Genomic DNA, 13,437 nt, shown 5'->3' on the forward strand with positions numbered 1-13,437 from the left:
CTCCGCCCTGCGTGCTCTCTCTTGCGTACTCTCTCAAGTGAATATCTTAAAGAAAAAAATGTTAATCTATTATATATGTTATATTGGCTGACCTATTCATTTTTATTAAGCTTTTGAAGAGTTTTATATCACAGGGACCTCCTTGTCAGTGTGAAGCCCTTTGAGTACTTTTATTTTTAGCAAATAATTTAGTGGTCGGGTTACACGTGTGTGTGCGCATGCGTGCACGCTCTTCATGGCTAATAAAGTTTAATCATTACTAATTTCTGAAAGATTTTTTTCTTTGAATAACATTGTTGGTGATTGTGAGCTTTCCTTGGGCTTCTCTTTTATTAAATATGACAGTCAGTATTTCCAGTGTTGGTCTGTGTGGTGATGCCAGTACTGTTGTGGTTCTGAAAATGTTCGTTATTTCCTTTATACTAATATTGTGAGCATTCTTGGAATATATTTTTAAATGTAGTTAATAATTATGTAATGCCGTTAAAGAATATGTTCAATTAGATTGGTAAACAGTAACCCATTTATTTCCCATTTTGAATATAGTAAAATGTATTGAGAGTATATTTAAAAAGTCATTTTTTAAGTAGTACTAAGTGACAGAGTTGTTCTTGTTTTTAAGTCCAAGCTTTGCTGGAAATAGTAAATCTATGTCACAGTTATTAATTTAAATGCAACCTTTATTTGATTCTCATGTTATTTTTATATCAGTTATATCAGAATCATTTCAAAGGACAAAATCTTAAATTAACTTTCTCATAGACAGTGGACAGTTTCAACATTTATGAAGTGTGTCAAAGTAACTTAATAGTGACAATATCTCAGTGTTCATTGATGGGCCTTTAAAAGAAATTTCAGTTGAATTCCAGGTAGTATCTCTGAAGTTACTGTTACATGTTTATATTGATACACCTTCTTGGCTGGGAAAGTAGTGGCAGCATAGTTCTGAGAGAGTAACAGAAAAAAAAAAATTAAATACTTTGCTCCAGGGGACTTAGGATAAGAATGCCTCTATATATTAAGTGAATTATCAGCCCTCAGAATGGTATTCACCCTTATAAGGATGAGTACTAGTTGGCCTGACTGGATTTAATTTTTAAATTTTGCTTAATTCTGTACATTCTAAAGGTCTGTCCAACACTTGAAAAATCACAGCTAAACCAGAGTAAAAATCTATTCTCAGACGTGTTTTTGGCCTAAGAAACCCATTTCAAAATAAATCCTTAAAATATCTTATTTTTTACATTGGCTAGTAACAAAGTTTTTTTTTTTTTTTCCTTTAAATAGAATTTAGTGCCTTCATTTTTGGCAAATTACTAAATGATTAGTTAGTATTCAAAACAAACGAGATTTAATTGCAGTAATTCTGGAAAAAAAATACAGAAACTCACTGTTTCTAAATTAAAATTCTGACCAGGAAGGTGATTTTATTGGGTAAAATTTGGAAATTAGAGTTCAAAGAAAAGAGGCACCTGTTATCCCATCATTAAGAAACCATAGTAAGTAAGGATTTTGTTTTGATTCTTTTTCAAAACGAGCAAGACAAAACAAAACAAACATTTAGATCGTGGCATAAGTATAATCTTGAATCATTTTCTTTCTCAGTTTGAGCATTTTAATAAAAGTACAAAATTTAATTGCCGAATTGGATTCCATCGTATAGATAGGTATACTATAGTTCCTCTATTATTTGGCATAGCTTCCAGGATTGTTTAATCTTTGCATATAAATTTTTGGATACATCAGCTGCTTAAAATAGAGTTGGCTGTAAATGATCAATTCGTGTGTGCGGAGTTTATAATTCAGATTTTTGTAGAAATGATGGTATTTTTAAATTGTGCCAGAGGATCTGACTCTTAAAAATTATCCCCATCCTACCCATCTCCTCCCCCCCCAAAAATCCTGCAATTTTATAACAAATATTTTAAAATAAAAATACCAGCAAATCTTTGTCTTGATGAAATTGGATTTGAGATTTTTATTTTATCTGGAATGGGCACGTCAGTTTTTCATTTATTTAAAACTATTTGATTTTAATCTTTCAGAGTCTTTTTTTTTCCCTGCTCTTCAGAGGATATTTCGCTCCTGATTCTGATCTTTTGTCTTCCAGAGTAACAGCTATCCACCAATGTCAGATCCATACATGCCTAGTTACTATGCTCCATCCATTGGATTTCCATATTCTCTTGGGGAAGCAGCATGGTCCACGGCTGGAGACCAACCTATGCCGTATCTGACAACCTATGGACAAATGAGTAATGGAGAACATCATTATATACCAGATGGTGTGTTTAGTCAACCTGGGGCATTAGGAAATACCCCTCCATTTCTTGGTCAACATGGATTTAACTTTTTTCCTGGTAATGCTGATTTCTCTACATGGGGGACAAGTGGATCTCAGGGACAATCAACACAAAGTTCTGCTTATAGTAGCAGTTATGGCTATCCACCTAGTTCTCTTGGGAGAGCTATTACAGATGGACAGGCTGGATTTGGCAATGATACTTTGAGTAAGGTGCCTGGCATTAGTAGTATTGAGCAAGGCATGACCGGACTGAAAATTGGTGGTGACCTGACAGCTGCAGTGACAAAAACTGTAGGTACAGCCTTGAGCAGCAGTGGTATGACTAGCATTGCAACCAATAGTGTGCCCCCAGTTAGCAGTGCAGCGCCTAAACCAACCTCCTGGGCTGCCATTGCCAGAAAGCCTGCCAAACCTCAACCGAAACTTAAACCCAAGGGCAATGTGGGAATTGGGGGTTCTGCTGTGCCACCACCTCCTATAAAACACAACATGAATATTGGAACTTGGGATGAAAAGGGGTCAGTGGTAAAGGCTCCACCAACCCAACCAGTTTTGCCTCCTCAAACTATAATCCAGCAGCCTCAGCCATTAATTCAACCACCACCATTGGTGCAAAGCCAACTGCCTCAACAGCAGCCTCAGCCACCACAACCACAGCAGCAACAAGGACCTCAGCCACAGGCCCAGCCTCACCAAGTGCAGCCACAACAGCAGCAGCTGCAGAATCGCTGGGTAGCTCCTCGGAATAGGGGAGCTGGATTCAACCAGAACAATGGAGTGGGCGGTGAAAACTTTGGTTTAGGTGTTGTTCCTGTCAGTGCTTCACCTTCTAGCGTAGAAGTGCATCCAGTGCTGGAAAAGCTAAAGGCCATAAACAATTATAATCCCAAAGACTTTGACTGGAACCTGAAGAATGGACGTGTGTTTATAATTAAAAGCTATTCTGAGGATGACATACACCGTTCAATTAAGTACTCTATCTGGTGTAGTACTGAGCATGGTAATAAGCGTTTGGATGCAGCTTACCGTTCCCTGAATGGGAAAGGCCCACTCTATTTACTCTTCAGTGTGAATGGCAGTGGACATTTTTGTGGAGTGGCTGAAATGAAGTCTGTTGTGGACTATAATGCATATGCTGGTGTCTGGTCTCAGGATAAGTGGAAGGGCAAATTTGAAGTTAAATGGATCTTTGTCAAAGATGTTCCCAATAACCAATTACGGCATATTCGCTTAGAAAATAATGACAACAAACCAGTTACCAATTCAAGGGACACTCAAGAGGTACCCCTAGAAAAAGCTAAGCAAGTGCTTAAAATAATTGCTACTTTCAAGCATACCACCTCAATCTTTGATGACTTTGCACATTATGAAAAGCGTCAAGAAGAGGAGGAAGCCATGCGTAGGGTAAGAGTACAGTAATTTTTTGTGTAGGGTCTTTTTATTGGGGTGGTGTGTATGGATGGGTGTTCTTTAACGCCTTTAAATATTACATTCTGAGTTTAGGAGCTTTACTCTGAAGGAAACCAACTACTTAGCTTAAGAAACAGAACCCTGCAAACTCCCTTCAGGGTCTCTCATGGCACATGGGCATCATTTTCTCTTCCCAAGGGTCATCCTGACTCTGAATTTGCCTGTTCTTCATACTCAGGGGATAAAGGTCATTGAGTTGTGTTCATCAAAGTTCCATAAGTTCTGCATTTATAACTAAGCAGACTTAGGAACTGGTGAGGGACTCTAGTACTAATTCTGTTTTATTAATTTTGTGCAAAAATATATTAGGAGTTTGAAACAGCTTTGGTAAATGTTTGACTATTTCATATTTATGAGACGTAACATAGACTTTTTCCCTGAAACTCTTTCCTGAATCGTTTTTGTAATTTGTACACTTAAAGCACTTGTACAAAGTATAGTAAGGATTTGACTTTAGGAACGCAGCTTAGAGTTGGGAAGGCAGGGACTTTTAGATTTTGACTGTAAATTTGATTTCTTACTCCGTTATTGACCCTCTGTGGGACTCTTAGGGGAGACTTTCCTGAAGTTATGCACTGTTTTTGCTTGCATGATATAGGCCAGAATTTGATCACAGGGCACACAGAGCAAGACAGGTTGGGGAATGTTTCCTGTTTCAAACCACAAAAGAAAACTGGGTCCTATTTTTAAGAGGAAAAGAAAGAATGGAGGGAGTAGACAACTAGCAGACTTTTCCATAGGTAGCACATTTAAATTTCTTTTCAAATGCAGCAGGGGTAAAGGTAGAAGCTTTTCTAATAAATTATGTTGGTTACTATCGAAAGCTCTTATGTAGAAATTAAGGTAAAGTGGGAACTTAACTCTGTAAAATGTCAACAATTTGTTTCTGTGTGTGAACTTGCATGTCCTGTGGCTTCTTGGTCTGTGCAGACAAGGGAATTATTTTGGTGAACGTTCCTCACTGGTGAATAATAATTGAAATAATGATTCTAGAGCAGTCGTTTGTAAACCTTAGGGCACTAAAATTATTGAGGTGCTTCTTGGAAACGCAGGTTCTTGAGACCCACTGCAGGAAAATCTGATATACAGATGGCCCTTGAACAATGTACAGGTTATGTGTGCCAAACTCCTAGTTTGGAATTTGTATATAGCTTTTGGCTCACCCAGAACTTAACTACTAATAGCCTACTGTTTATAGGAAGCCTTGCTGATAACACATATTTTGTATGTTACATGAATTGTATACTGTAGTCTTAAAGTAAGCTAGAGAAAAAACGGTATTAAAATCATCAGGAAGAGAGAGTACTGTATTTGACAGTATTTGTATTTGACAGAAAAAATCTGTACATAAGCGGACCCACACAGTTCACACCCAATGTTGTTCAAGGGTCACCTGTAATTTGATAAGGGACCTGGTGGTGTACATTTTTAATGAGCGCACTTAGTTGATTCTGGTGCTAGCGATTCCAGTCAAATGTGGGAGAAAGGGATTGAAAGTAGCTCCTGAATTTTTGAGCTCAGCAGTTGAGTAAATGGTCATATTATAACTGCCATTACAAATAGTGGATCAGGAGAATGGATTTGGGGTATGAAAAGTGGGGTACAGGTTTTCCTTTTAGGATGTGCTGATTGTAAGATGCTTTTGAGAAATACAGACAGTGAAATCTCTGATTAAGCAGTTAGAGGTGGGAGTCAGATTTGGGAGCTTTCTGTTTTTAAATAGTTGATTCTGCGAAAGTGGGATGAGATTGCTCAGGGAAAAAAGATGCATGGCAAGGAATTATTTTCTCAACTTTTTTCTTCCCTCCCACTACTAAGGAGAGGTCACCCTTGTATGTCTTCCACATTTCTTCCCTACCCAGTCTGAAAATTTTAGTCCTAGTTTTATTATTTTTTTATTATATAATTGTCTCAGGAATTATGACAGTTACATATTGTTTTACAATCACATACCATAGTGATTTAAAGTTAATAATTTTTAAACTTTAAAATTGTGCATTTAAATTGTTTCATGGTTTACTGCCAGTCTTTTGATGATGTCTAACCCACCTTTGACATGTTTATTTTGAATCCTTTTTTTTAATCTTATGTAACTTTTTTTTAGGAGGAGTAATTTGGTATATATATTTATTGTTTATATGGAATATAAATATTTATAATAAATGTATTAAGTCCTTCTAGATTCAGAAAATGTCTTTCTTTGACCATGATATGTGAACAATAATTTACCTGGATATAAAGTTCTTAGGTCACAGGCTTTTTATTCAGACTTAGACTTATAGTTACATTATTTATAGTTTTATATCATGGAGAAGTCTGAGGCCAGCCTAAATTTTCTTTCTTTGGAAATAGCTATTTCTGTTTGTGTACACAAAAGATTATTCTTGGAGTATGAACATTTGTGTGGAATGTGTTTAGTATGGACCTCTATTATAATTTTCCTTAATCTGTCTATAGGCCAAATTTTTAATACATATTTTCCTTTTTCTGGTTATGTCGAAAAATATAGTGCATCTTTGTCCTTGGGTGCTATTGATTCTTTATCATTTTTCTCTACATTTGGAGACTGAATTTCCATGTCATTAATTTGGTTTCCTTTGTGTTGATTTTGTCATTTGTCAAGTTTTGAATTCTTCAGTGACAATATTAGTTTGCTTGCATTATTACATCTAGCTACCACTTACATCCGTTGATGGTTTTTTTATTTGATTCAGAATCCATCTTGTTTATTGAGCACAAAGCTGATTGTTTAAAGCTTATTTCTGCTTCCTATAATTACCATTTTTGAAACTTCCTCTTTCATATGCTTTTTAATTTGTTTCTTTTTTTTTTTGAAATTTACATACAGTAAAATTGTGCATTCCCTTTTGTTGCCTCTTTGTAGTCAAATGCTTCCTTCCCCCTTTGATTAATCTGTTCTTTGACTCTATAAGGCATTTTCCATAATGTTATATAAACAGAATTACACAATGTGTAATCTTTTAAGACTGGCTTCTTTCACTCGGCATGGTATCTTTGCAATGTATCAATGTTGTTTTATATATCAGTTCTTTGTTCCTTTTAATTACTGAGCATCACTCCATTGTGTGGATTTACTACAGTTTATCCATCCAACCTTTGAAGGACTTCTGGGTTGTTTCCAGTTTTTGGAGAATGTAAATGAAGCACCTATAAATTCGTGTACATATCCTTTTTAAAAGTTTTTTTTTTTTTTAATCATGCAGTGTAATTCACTTTTTTGGAGTGGGCAGTTAATGAATTTTAACACATTTGTAGATAACCACCACAATTAGGATTCAGAGTAGTTTCATCATCCCCAGAAAATTGTCTTGTACTATACCTTTGTATTTGCATTCTTCCCCAGTGTCTAACCTCTGGCAGCCATGATTTGGACTCAATATAGTTTTTTTTTTTTTTTTTTTTTGAAGTATAGTTGACCTACAGTGTTAGTTTCAGGTGTACAACTTAGTGATTCGACACTTACAATACATTACAAAATGTTCACCCACAATGAGTATAGTTACTGTCCCCATACAAAGTTAGTACAGTAATTAACAGTATTGGCTATTTCCTGTTCTGTACATTTGATCTCTGACATTTTATACCTGGAAGTTTGTACCTCTTAATCCTCTTCACCTGGTTTACCCATCCTTACCCACCCCTCCCCCCCACTCCCTCACTCCTGTACTGTTCTCTGTATTTATGAGCCCGTTTCTGTTTTGTTTTTTAGGTTCCACATATAAGTGAGTGAAATCATATGGTACTTAGTCTTTGATTTCACTTAGTATAATACCTTCTAGGTTCATCCATGTCACATTTGGCAAGATTTCATTCTTTTTGTTGTATCTGTGTGTGTACATATACAATACACACCACATCTTTTTTAGTCATTCATCTATTGATGGACACTTCGGTTGCTTGCATATTTTGGCTGTTTATAAATATTGCAGCAATAAATGTAGGGGTGTATACATATTTTTAAAACAGTGTTGTTTTCTTTGGATAAATACCCAGAAGTGAGATTACTGGATTGTATGGTATTTCTATTTTTAATTTTTTGAGGCACCTTCATACTGTTTGCCACAGTGGCTGCACCAATTTACATTCCCACAAACACTGCGCAAGGGTTCCCGTTTCTCCACATCCTCACCAATACTTGTTATCTCTTGTTGTTTTGATACTAGCCATTCTGACAGGTGTGAGGTGAGATCTCGTGTTTGCATTTCCCTAATGTTAGTGATGTTGAGCATCTTTTCTTGTGTCTGTTGACCATCTGTCTTCTTTGGAAAAATCCATTCAGGTCTTTAACCCCTTAGTGGATATGTCATTTGTATTGTAAATATCTTCTCCCATTCAGTAGGGGCTGCCTTTTAGTTTTGTTGATGGTTTCCTTCACTGTGCAGAAGCTTTTTAGTTTGATTCATTATAGTTTTATTAGTATCCTTTTTTGTGAAACGATATTTTAAGACTCATTTTGACTTTTTTTCTGTCACCATTGAACCTGGAAGAGAATCATCCAGGTCAGGTATTTGCTGCAAAACAGGTTTGTGGTGTTTTTTTCTTTCTTCCTTTCAGTGCTTCATGTTAGTTACACGTTCTCTTCCCACACTGCACATGTGGAGTTGAGAGAATCATGTTGATTGTCGACTTTACCAGTCAAAGAGTGATTCATCAGCCTGTGAGAGTAAGAAGGAAGAACCAGTACAATGGATATGCTAGTAGGCGTACTTTAACTTTGCTTTGAGTTTGAAACCACCATGTCAGAAAACAGTTTTCCCTGTTTGTTAACTGTTTAGCATTTGCGGTATCATATATCCTTGCCCAGTTTTCTTCCTGGTGCTGTTATCCCTTGTCCAGGAAGAATGTGTAGACTTTTATTTGTAGATTTTCTCTTAGATAAGCTCATGCTTGCACTTTAACTTAGCTTTCCAGCATAACTGCTTTTAAATACTCTTGGCATCCCAGTGATGAAGGATGTGTTTGTTCCCTGTCTGTTGTAGGTCCTCCTTGGTTCCATCAAGAAGGATAAATTAGTGGTGTTTTGGTAGAACTTTTTTTTACTTGTTATGCCTTTTTTCTTTTTGAAATAAAAGGATTTGCAAGTCATTGTTTAGTGTTCTCTTTTAACATGACCCCTCTGGTATTTTGCTGAAATTCTTCAAACCTTCTGATATATGGAGGTCACATTTTCCCAGGTGCATACTCTTCGGTCTTTGGGTAAAATAGGATTTCTTAAGACACACAATAGCACTAATTAGAAAAGATTGATAAAATTTGACCGGATTAAAACCTGTTCATTAAGGGGCGCCTACTTGGCTCAGTCAGTAGAGCATGTGACTCTTGGGTTGTGAGTTCAAACCCCACGTTGGGCGTGGAGTCTACTTAAATAAAAATCTGTTCATCCAAAGATGCTTTAAAGAAAGTAGAAAGACATGTTAGGCACTGCAAGAATGTTGGATGTAACCTACCAAAAATTAGTATCAAGAATATGTAAAGAACTCCTGTGAATCGGTTTAAGAAAAAGATGAACCCAATTGAAAAATGGGCAAAAGATGGATAGTCATTTCATGATAGAGGAAATAAATATGGCTAATAAATATATAAAAAGTCTTATAATTAGGGAAAATATGAGTCAGGACTATAATGAGAAAATATATCCATTCATTTGGCAAAATTAAGAAATTTGGTGGTATAAGGTATTGGAGAAACTAGATCAACAAAATCTCTTCTGCAGTTGCAGATAGGAGCATTAAATTGATAATAGCTATGTGGGGAAGTAGTTTTGCATTGTCTTATAAAACTGAACATTTCATATACTTTATAATTCAGCAGTTTTCCTGGATATATACCCAAGAGAAACTTCCCAAATACTCCAGAAGACACACGAGAATGAAGTAAATAGAATGAAGTAAAAAGACTGGTAGCAACCTAAATGTTCATCAGTAGGAAAATAGCCAAAATACATTGGTGCCTTAGTAATATAGTGGAATGATTGAGCATGCAACAATATTCGCGAATCTTTTTTTCCTTCATTTTTTTTTGTTTGGAAATAATTTTTAATTTATTTGGAAGAATAAGAATAATATGTGAGACACTCATATGCCTTTTATCCAGATTTACCTATTAACATTCTTCCCTGTTTGTTTTATTTTTTTTTTTAACAATTTGAGAGTAAGTTCCATATATCATGGTTCTTTACCCCCAAAAAGTATAGTGTATATTTCCTAAGAATAAGGATATTCTCTTACATAAGTATGATGCTCTTATCAGTTGATCTGCGGTGTCCTTTATGCCTTTTTTCTAGTATAAGATCTAGGCTAAGATCAGGTAGAGGTCCTAGAATAGCCAAAAGAGTTTTAAATAGTAAAAACAATTTTAGAAGGCTTAAACTAATCTGACCCCAAATCTTTGCCTTTTCTTGGTTTGGGAAGATTTTTTCCTGTGGTTTTTCCTAGGGTTTTTAGTTTTAAATTTTACTTTTGGGTCTGTGGTTACAGTAATTTCATTTCTCTTCCTAGTGTGTTCATGTTTTTCCATTAAGTTCTTGGGCCTACTTGTGATAGAAGACAAGGACTTTAAGAAGCTAATTCCATCTTTTCATCACTTGGGTCTTTAGTTGACTTTCTTTTTGTTTTTTCTTCTGGTTATTTTGACAGTGGAGTAAGTCCCCAGGTTACCTTGCCATCAGAGCACCCCATGGAAGAGTCTGCTAGACATCCTGTCAGGTTATATAATACTTGGAACGTCATGCTCTGTCTTTTAGAGTAAGGGATATTGGTGAAACTTAAAACTGGAAGAGGAATCCATGCTAGTTATCAGAGTATTTGCCTAGTTCTTCATTCTTAGATTTGAACACATACTTTTGATATATTTGATTAAAATCAAGCTTAATGGCAGAACAGTGAAGACAAACTCAAAGAATTTAGGGAGCAGAAGATAATTTAAAATATAACAAAATTTGTTAGGGAGGATTCATATGTAAAAAGAAAAAATAACTAGAAAATTTTCTTGGAAATGACAGACATGAATGTCAAAAACAATCGGTGCGTAGCGGATAATAAAATGTTAATGTTTTAAATCCAGTTAATCTGAAATTTCAAATCAAAGAAATTTCCCAAAACAAAGGGAAGAATGATTGGAGAAAAATGCCCAAAGACAAAAGATGTATGTTTTCAGAAGGAGTGGGCTCAAGCTGAGTAAGTAGCAGGATTATTTCAAATTGAAAAGAACTAAAGACAGAATAAAGAGAAAATCTTAAGCTTCCTGAGCAAAAGACAAATTACCTACTACAGACAAAGGAGAATCAGATTATCATCAGAATTTTTCCATCTACAACTCTGGATACTCATAGGGAAAATCTTATTTCAGAGTGGAGGGGAATGGGGTATATAGAATTATGTTCTTAAAGATGAGTGTCACATTTTATCATTGAAGGGGAAATGCAAAATAAAGATTTCAGGTGTACAGGAGTAGCCACATTATCCTTCATGAGAAAGTAACCTGAAGAGGTTTTTCAGCAGAAAAAGGAATTCAAGAAAGATAACACCTGGTAACTGGTTACACTAGAATAAGTATCTCTCAACAGGGACTGTGCATCAGATAGGTCTTCATTGTATGTAGTTTATCTCAGGACTATAAGCATCTCCACTCAGTCTGTTAAATTGGCACTGTGGTCTTTGAAGCCTGACAAATGAAAATGAGCCCTCAGTGGGGAACCACTGACCTTGGAGAAGTGAAGGAAGCTGAAAAGAAAATAACATTTCTAGCTAATCATGTTCTCATTGGAACATAAGCTCTGTGAGAGCAGGGCTTGCTTTGTTCTCTGCTGAATCCCTAGCACCTAATGATTGATAAATAAGTAGGTGATTAAATATTTGTTAAATGAGTAAATGCTTTGAAGAATCTCTTTCCCTTTGGAAAGTTTGAATGTCATTGAATTTTTATTTATTGGTTTAAATTGCTGTACTTTTTAAATTTAGGAACTATGTACTTGATCATTCAGGTTACATAATGAATGCTCCCTCTTGGTTTTTCCATCTGTAGAAATGGACACTAACATATAAAAGATTTAATTATAGTTAGAACAAAATGTTATGAGATGGAATGGGAAGGAAAGATTTGAGGAAGGGTAAATAAATGCAGTATTTTTCTCATCTTTCTGAAGGTAACAATGAATTGTTTAAAGATGATATATCAAGCACTTGTGCCTTCCATATTATTTAGAGTCATAAAGACCACTAAAACTAAAAATATTGTGGCTTCTAGTGTAAGGAGGGAGAAGAGAAGGTGAATATAACATATCCATCCACTGTGATAAATTACTTCTTTACAATGGGAATTGATAGTGTCTCCATTGAGAAAACAAGAAAATTTTTTTTCTCACTTCTAAGATTTTATTTATTTATTTGAGAGAGAGAGAGCATGAGAGGGGGTTGGGTCAGAGGGAGAAGCAGACTCCCTGCTGAGCAGGGAGCCCGATGCGGGACTCGATCCTGGGACTCGAGGATCATGACCTGAGCCGAAGGCAGTCGCTTAACCAACTGAGCCACCCAGGCGCCCTGAGAAAACAAGAAATTGATGTATTAGTATGCTACTTAAAGTTACAGTGGCAACCCATAGGAGGAACTTAAAATAGAAAGGGCTAGAGGTGGATAGGGGAGCTTACTTTTTACTTTTAACTTGCTATTTGTTTGTATTACTTCTAATGATAAAGCTAGTTTAATTGGAAAATGAAAGAAAACAAAGAACCAATAATGTTCTGAGTATATTTATACAGATAAATTTAAGTAATCTGCACGACAGAATTTACTTTTGACTAGATAATCCTTTTATTGAAATTTTACTTTTGTTGCACTTGATTGTAAGTCATTTAGATCCTACTAGTTTCTTTTTTTTTTTTTTTAGATTTTATTTATTTATTAGAATGAGAGATAGCACGAGAGGGAAGAGGGTCAGAGGGAGAAGCAGACTCCCCGGCGCTCAGGGAGCCCGATGTGGGACTCGATCCCGGGAGTCCAGGATCATGACCCGAGCCAAAGACAGTCGCTCAACCAACTGAGCCACCCAGGCGCCCAGTTTCTCTCATTTTTATAAATCCTTATTGACCAGGAAACATAATCTCAAGTGAAACTTTTTGTTTAATAGCTCTTTGATCTCTATATAGAAACTAGGATTTTCAGTTGCCTGTAACTTTGAGATGGATTTCCAAAATATTGCATTTACCTAGTTGCACAGAAAGAGATGAAAACCTGCAGTTTATATAGAATTAAGCCAGGCATAATTATAATAAAATCCTTAATAAATGGTTCTAATTTCTAGAATCTTCTATGAATTTTAGTCATGTATACTATTTTATATTGTTAGGTATTTTGAAAGAGTAAGTTTTTGTACCTCATACAGTATTTTTCATAATGGGAATAATTTTAATTCTGAGATGATAGGTCTGTCTCAGAGTAACCAAGATTTTGTTAATATACAAGAAGTCACTTCAACAGGGGCACCTGGGTGGCTCAGTCATTAAACATCTGCCTTCGGCTCAGGTCATGATCCCGGGGTCCTGGGATCGACTTCTGCATCGGGCTCCCTGTTTAGCGGGAAGCCTGCTTCTCCCTCTCATACTCCCCCTACTTGTGTTCCCTCTCTCACTGTGTCTCTCTGTCAAA

General features: G+C 35.9%; 1 protein-coding gene across 7 annotated transcripts in view; it reads left to right on the top strand.

Annotated features, from left to right (window-relative positions):
* Nucleotides 1-13,437, top strand: part of YTHDF3 (YTH N6-methyladenosine RNA binding protein 3) — a 39,781-nt gene that overhangs the window by 14,241 nt on the left and 12,103 nt on the right. For all 7 annotated transcript variants that reach the window (XM_035727122.1, XM_027604207.2, XM_027604201.2 and 4 more), the window contains one exon: nt 2,111-3,709. In XM_035727122.1, coding sequence (XP_035583015.1) covers nt 2,111-3,709 — 1,599 coding nt within the window. The remainder of the gene's footprint in view (nt 1-2,110; nt 3,710-13,437) is intronic.

The sequence above is a fragment of the Zalophus californianus genome, chromosome 4, assembly GCF_009762305.2.
Source record: "Zalophus californianus isolate mZalCal1 chromosome 4, mZalCal1.pri.v2, whole genome shotgun sequence".
Classification (NCBI taxonomy): domain Eukaryota; kingdom Metazoa; phylum Chordata; class Mammalia; order Carnivora; family Otariidae; genus Zalophus; species Zalophus californianus.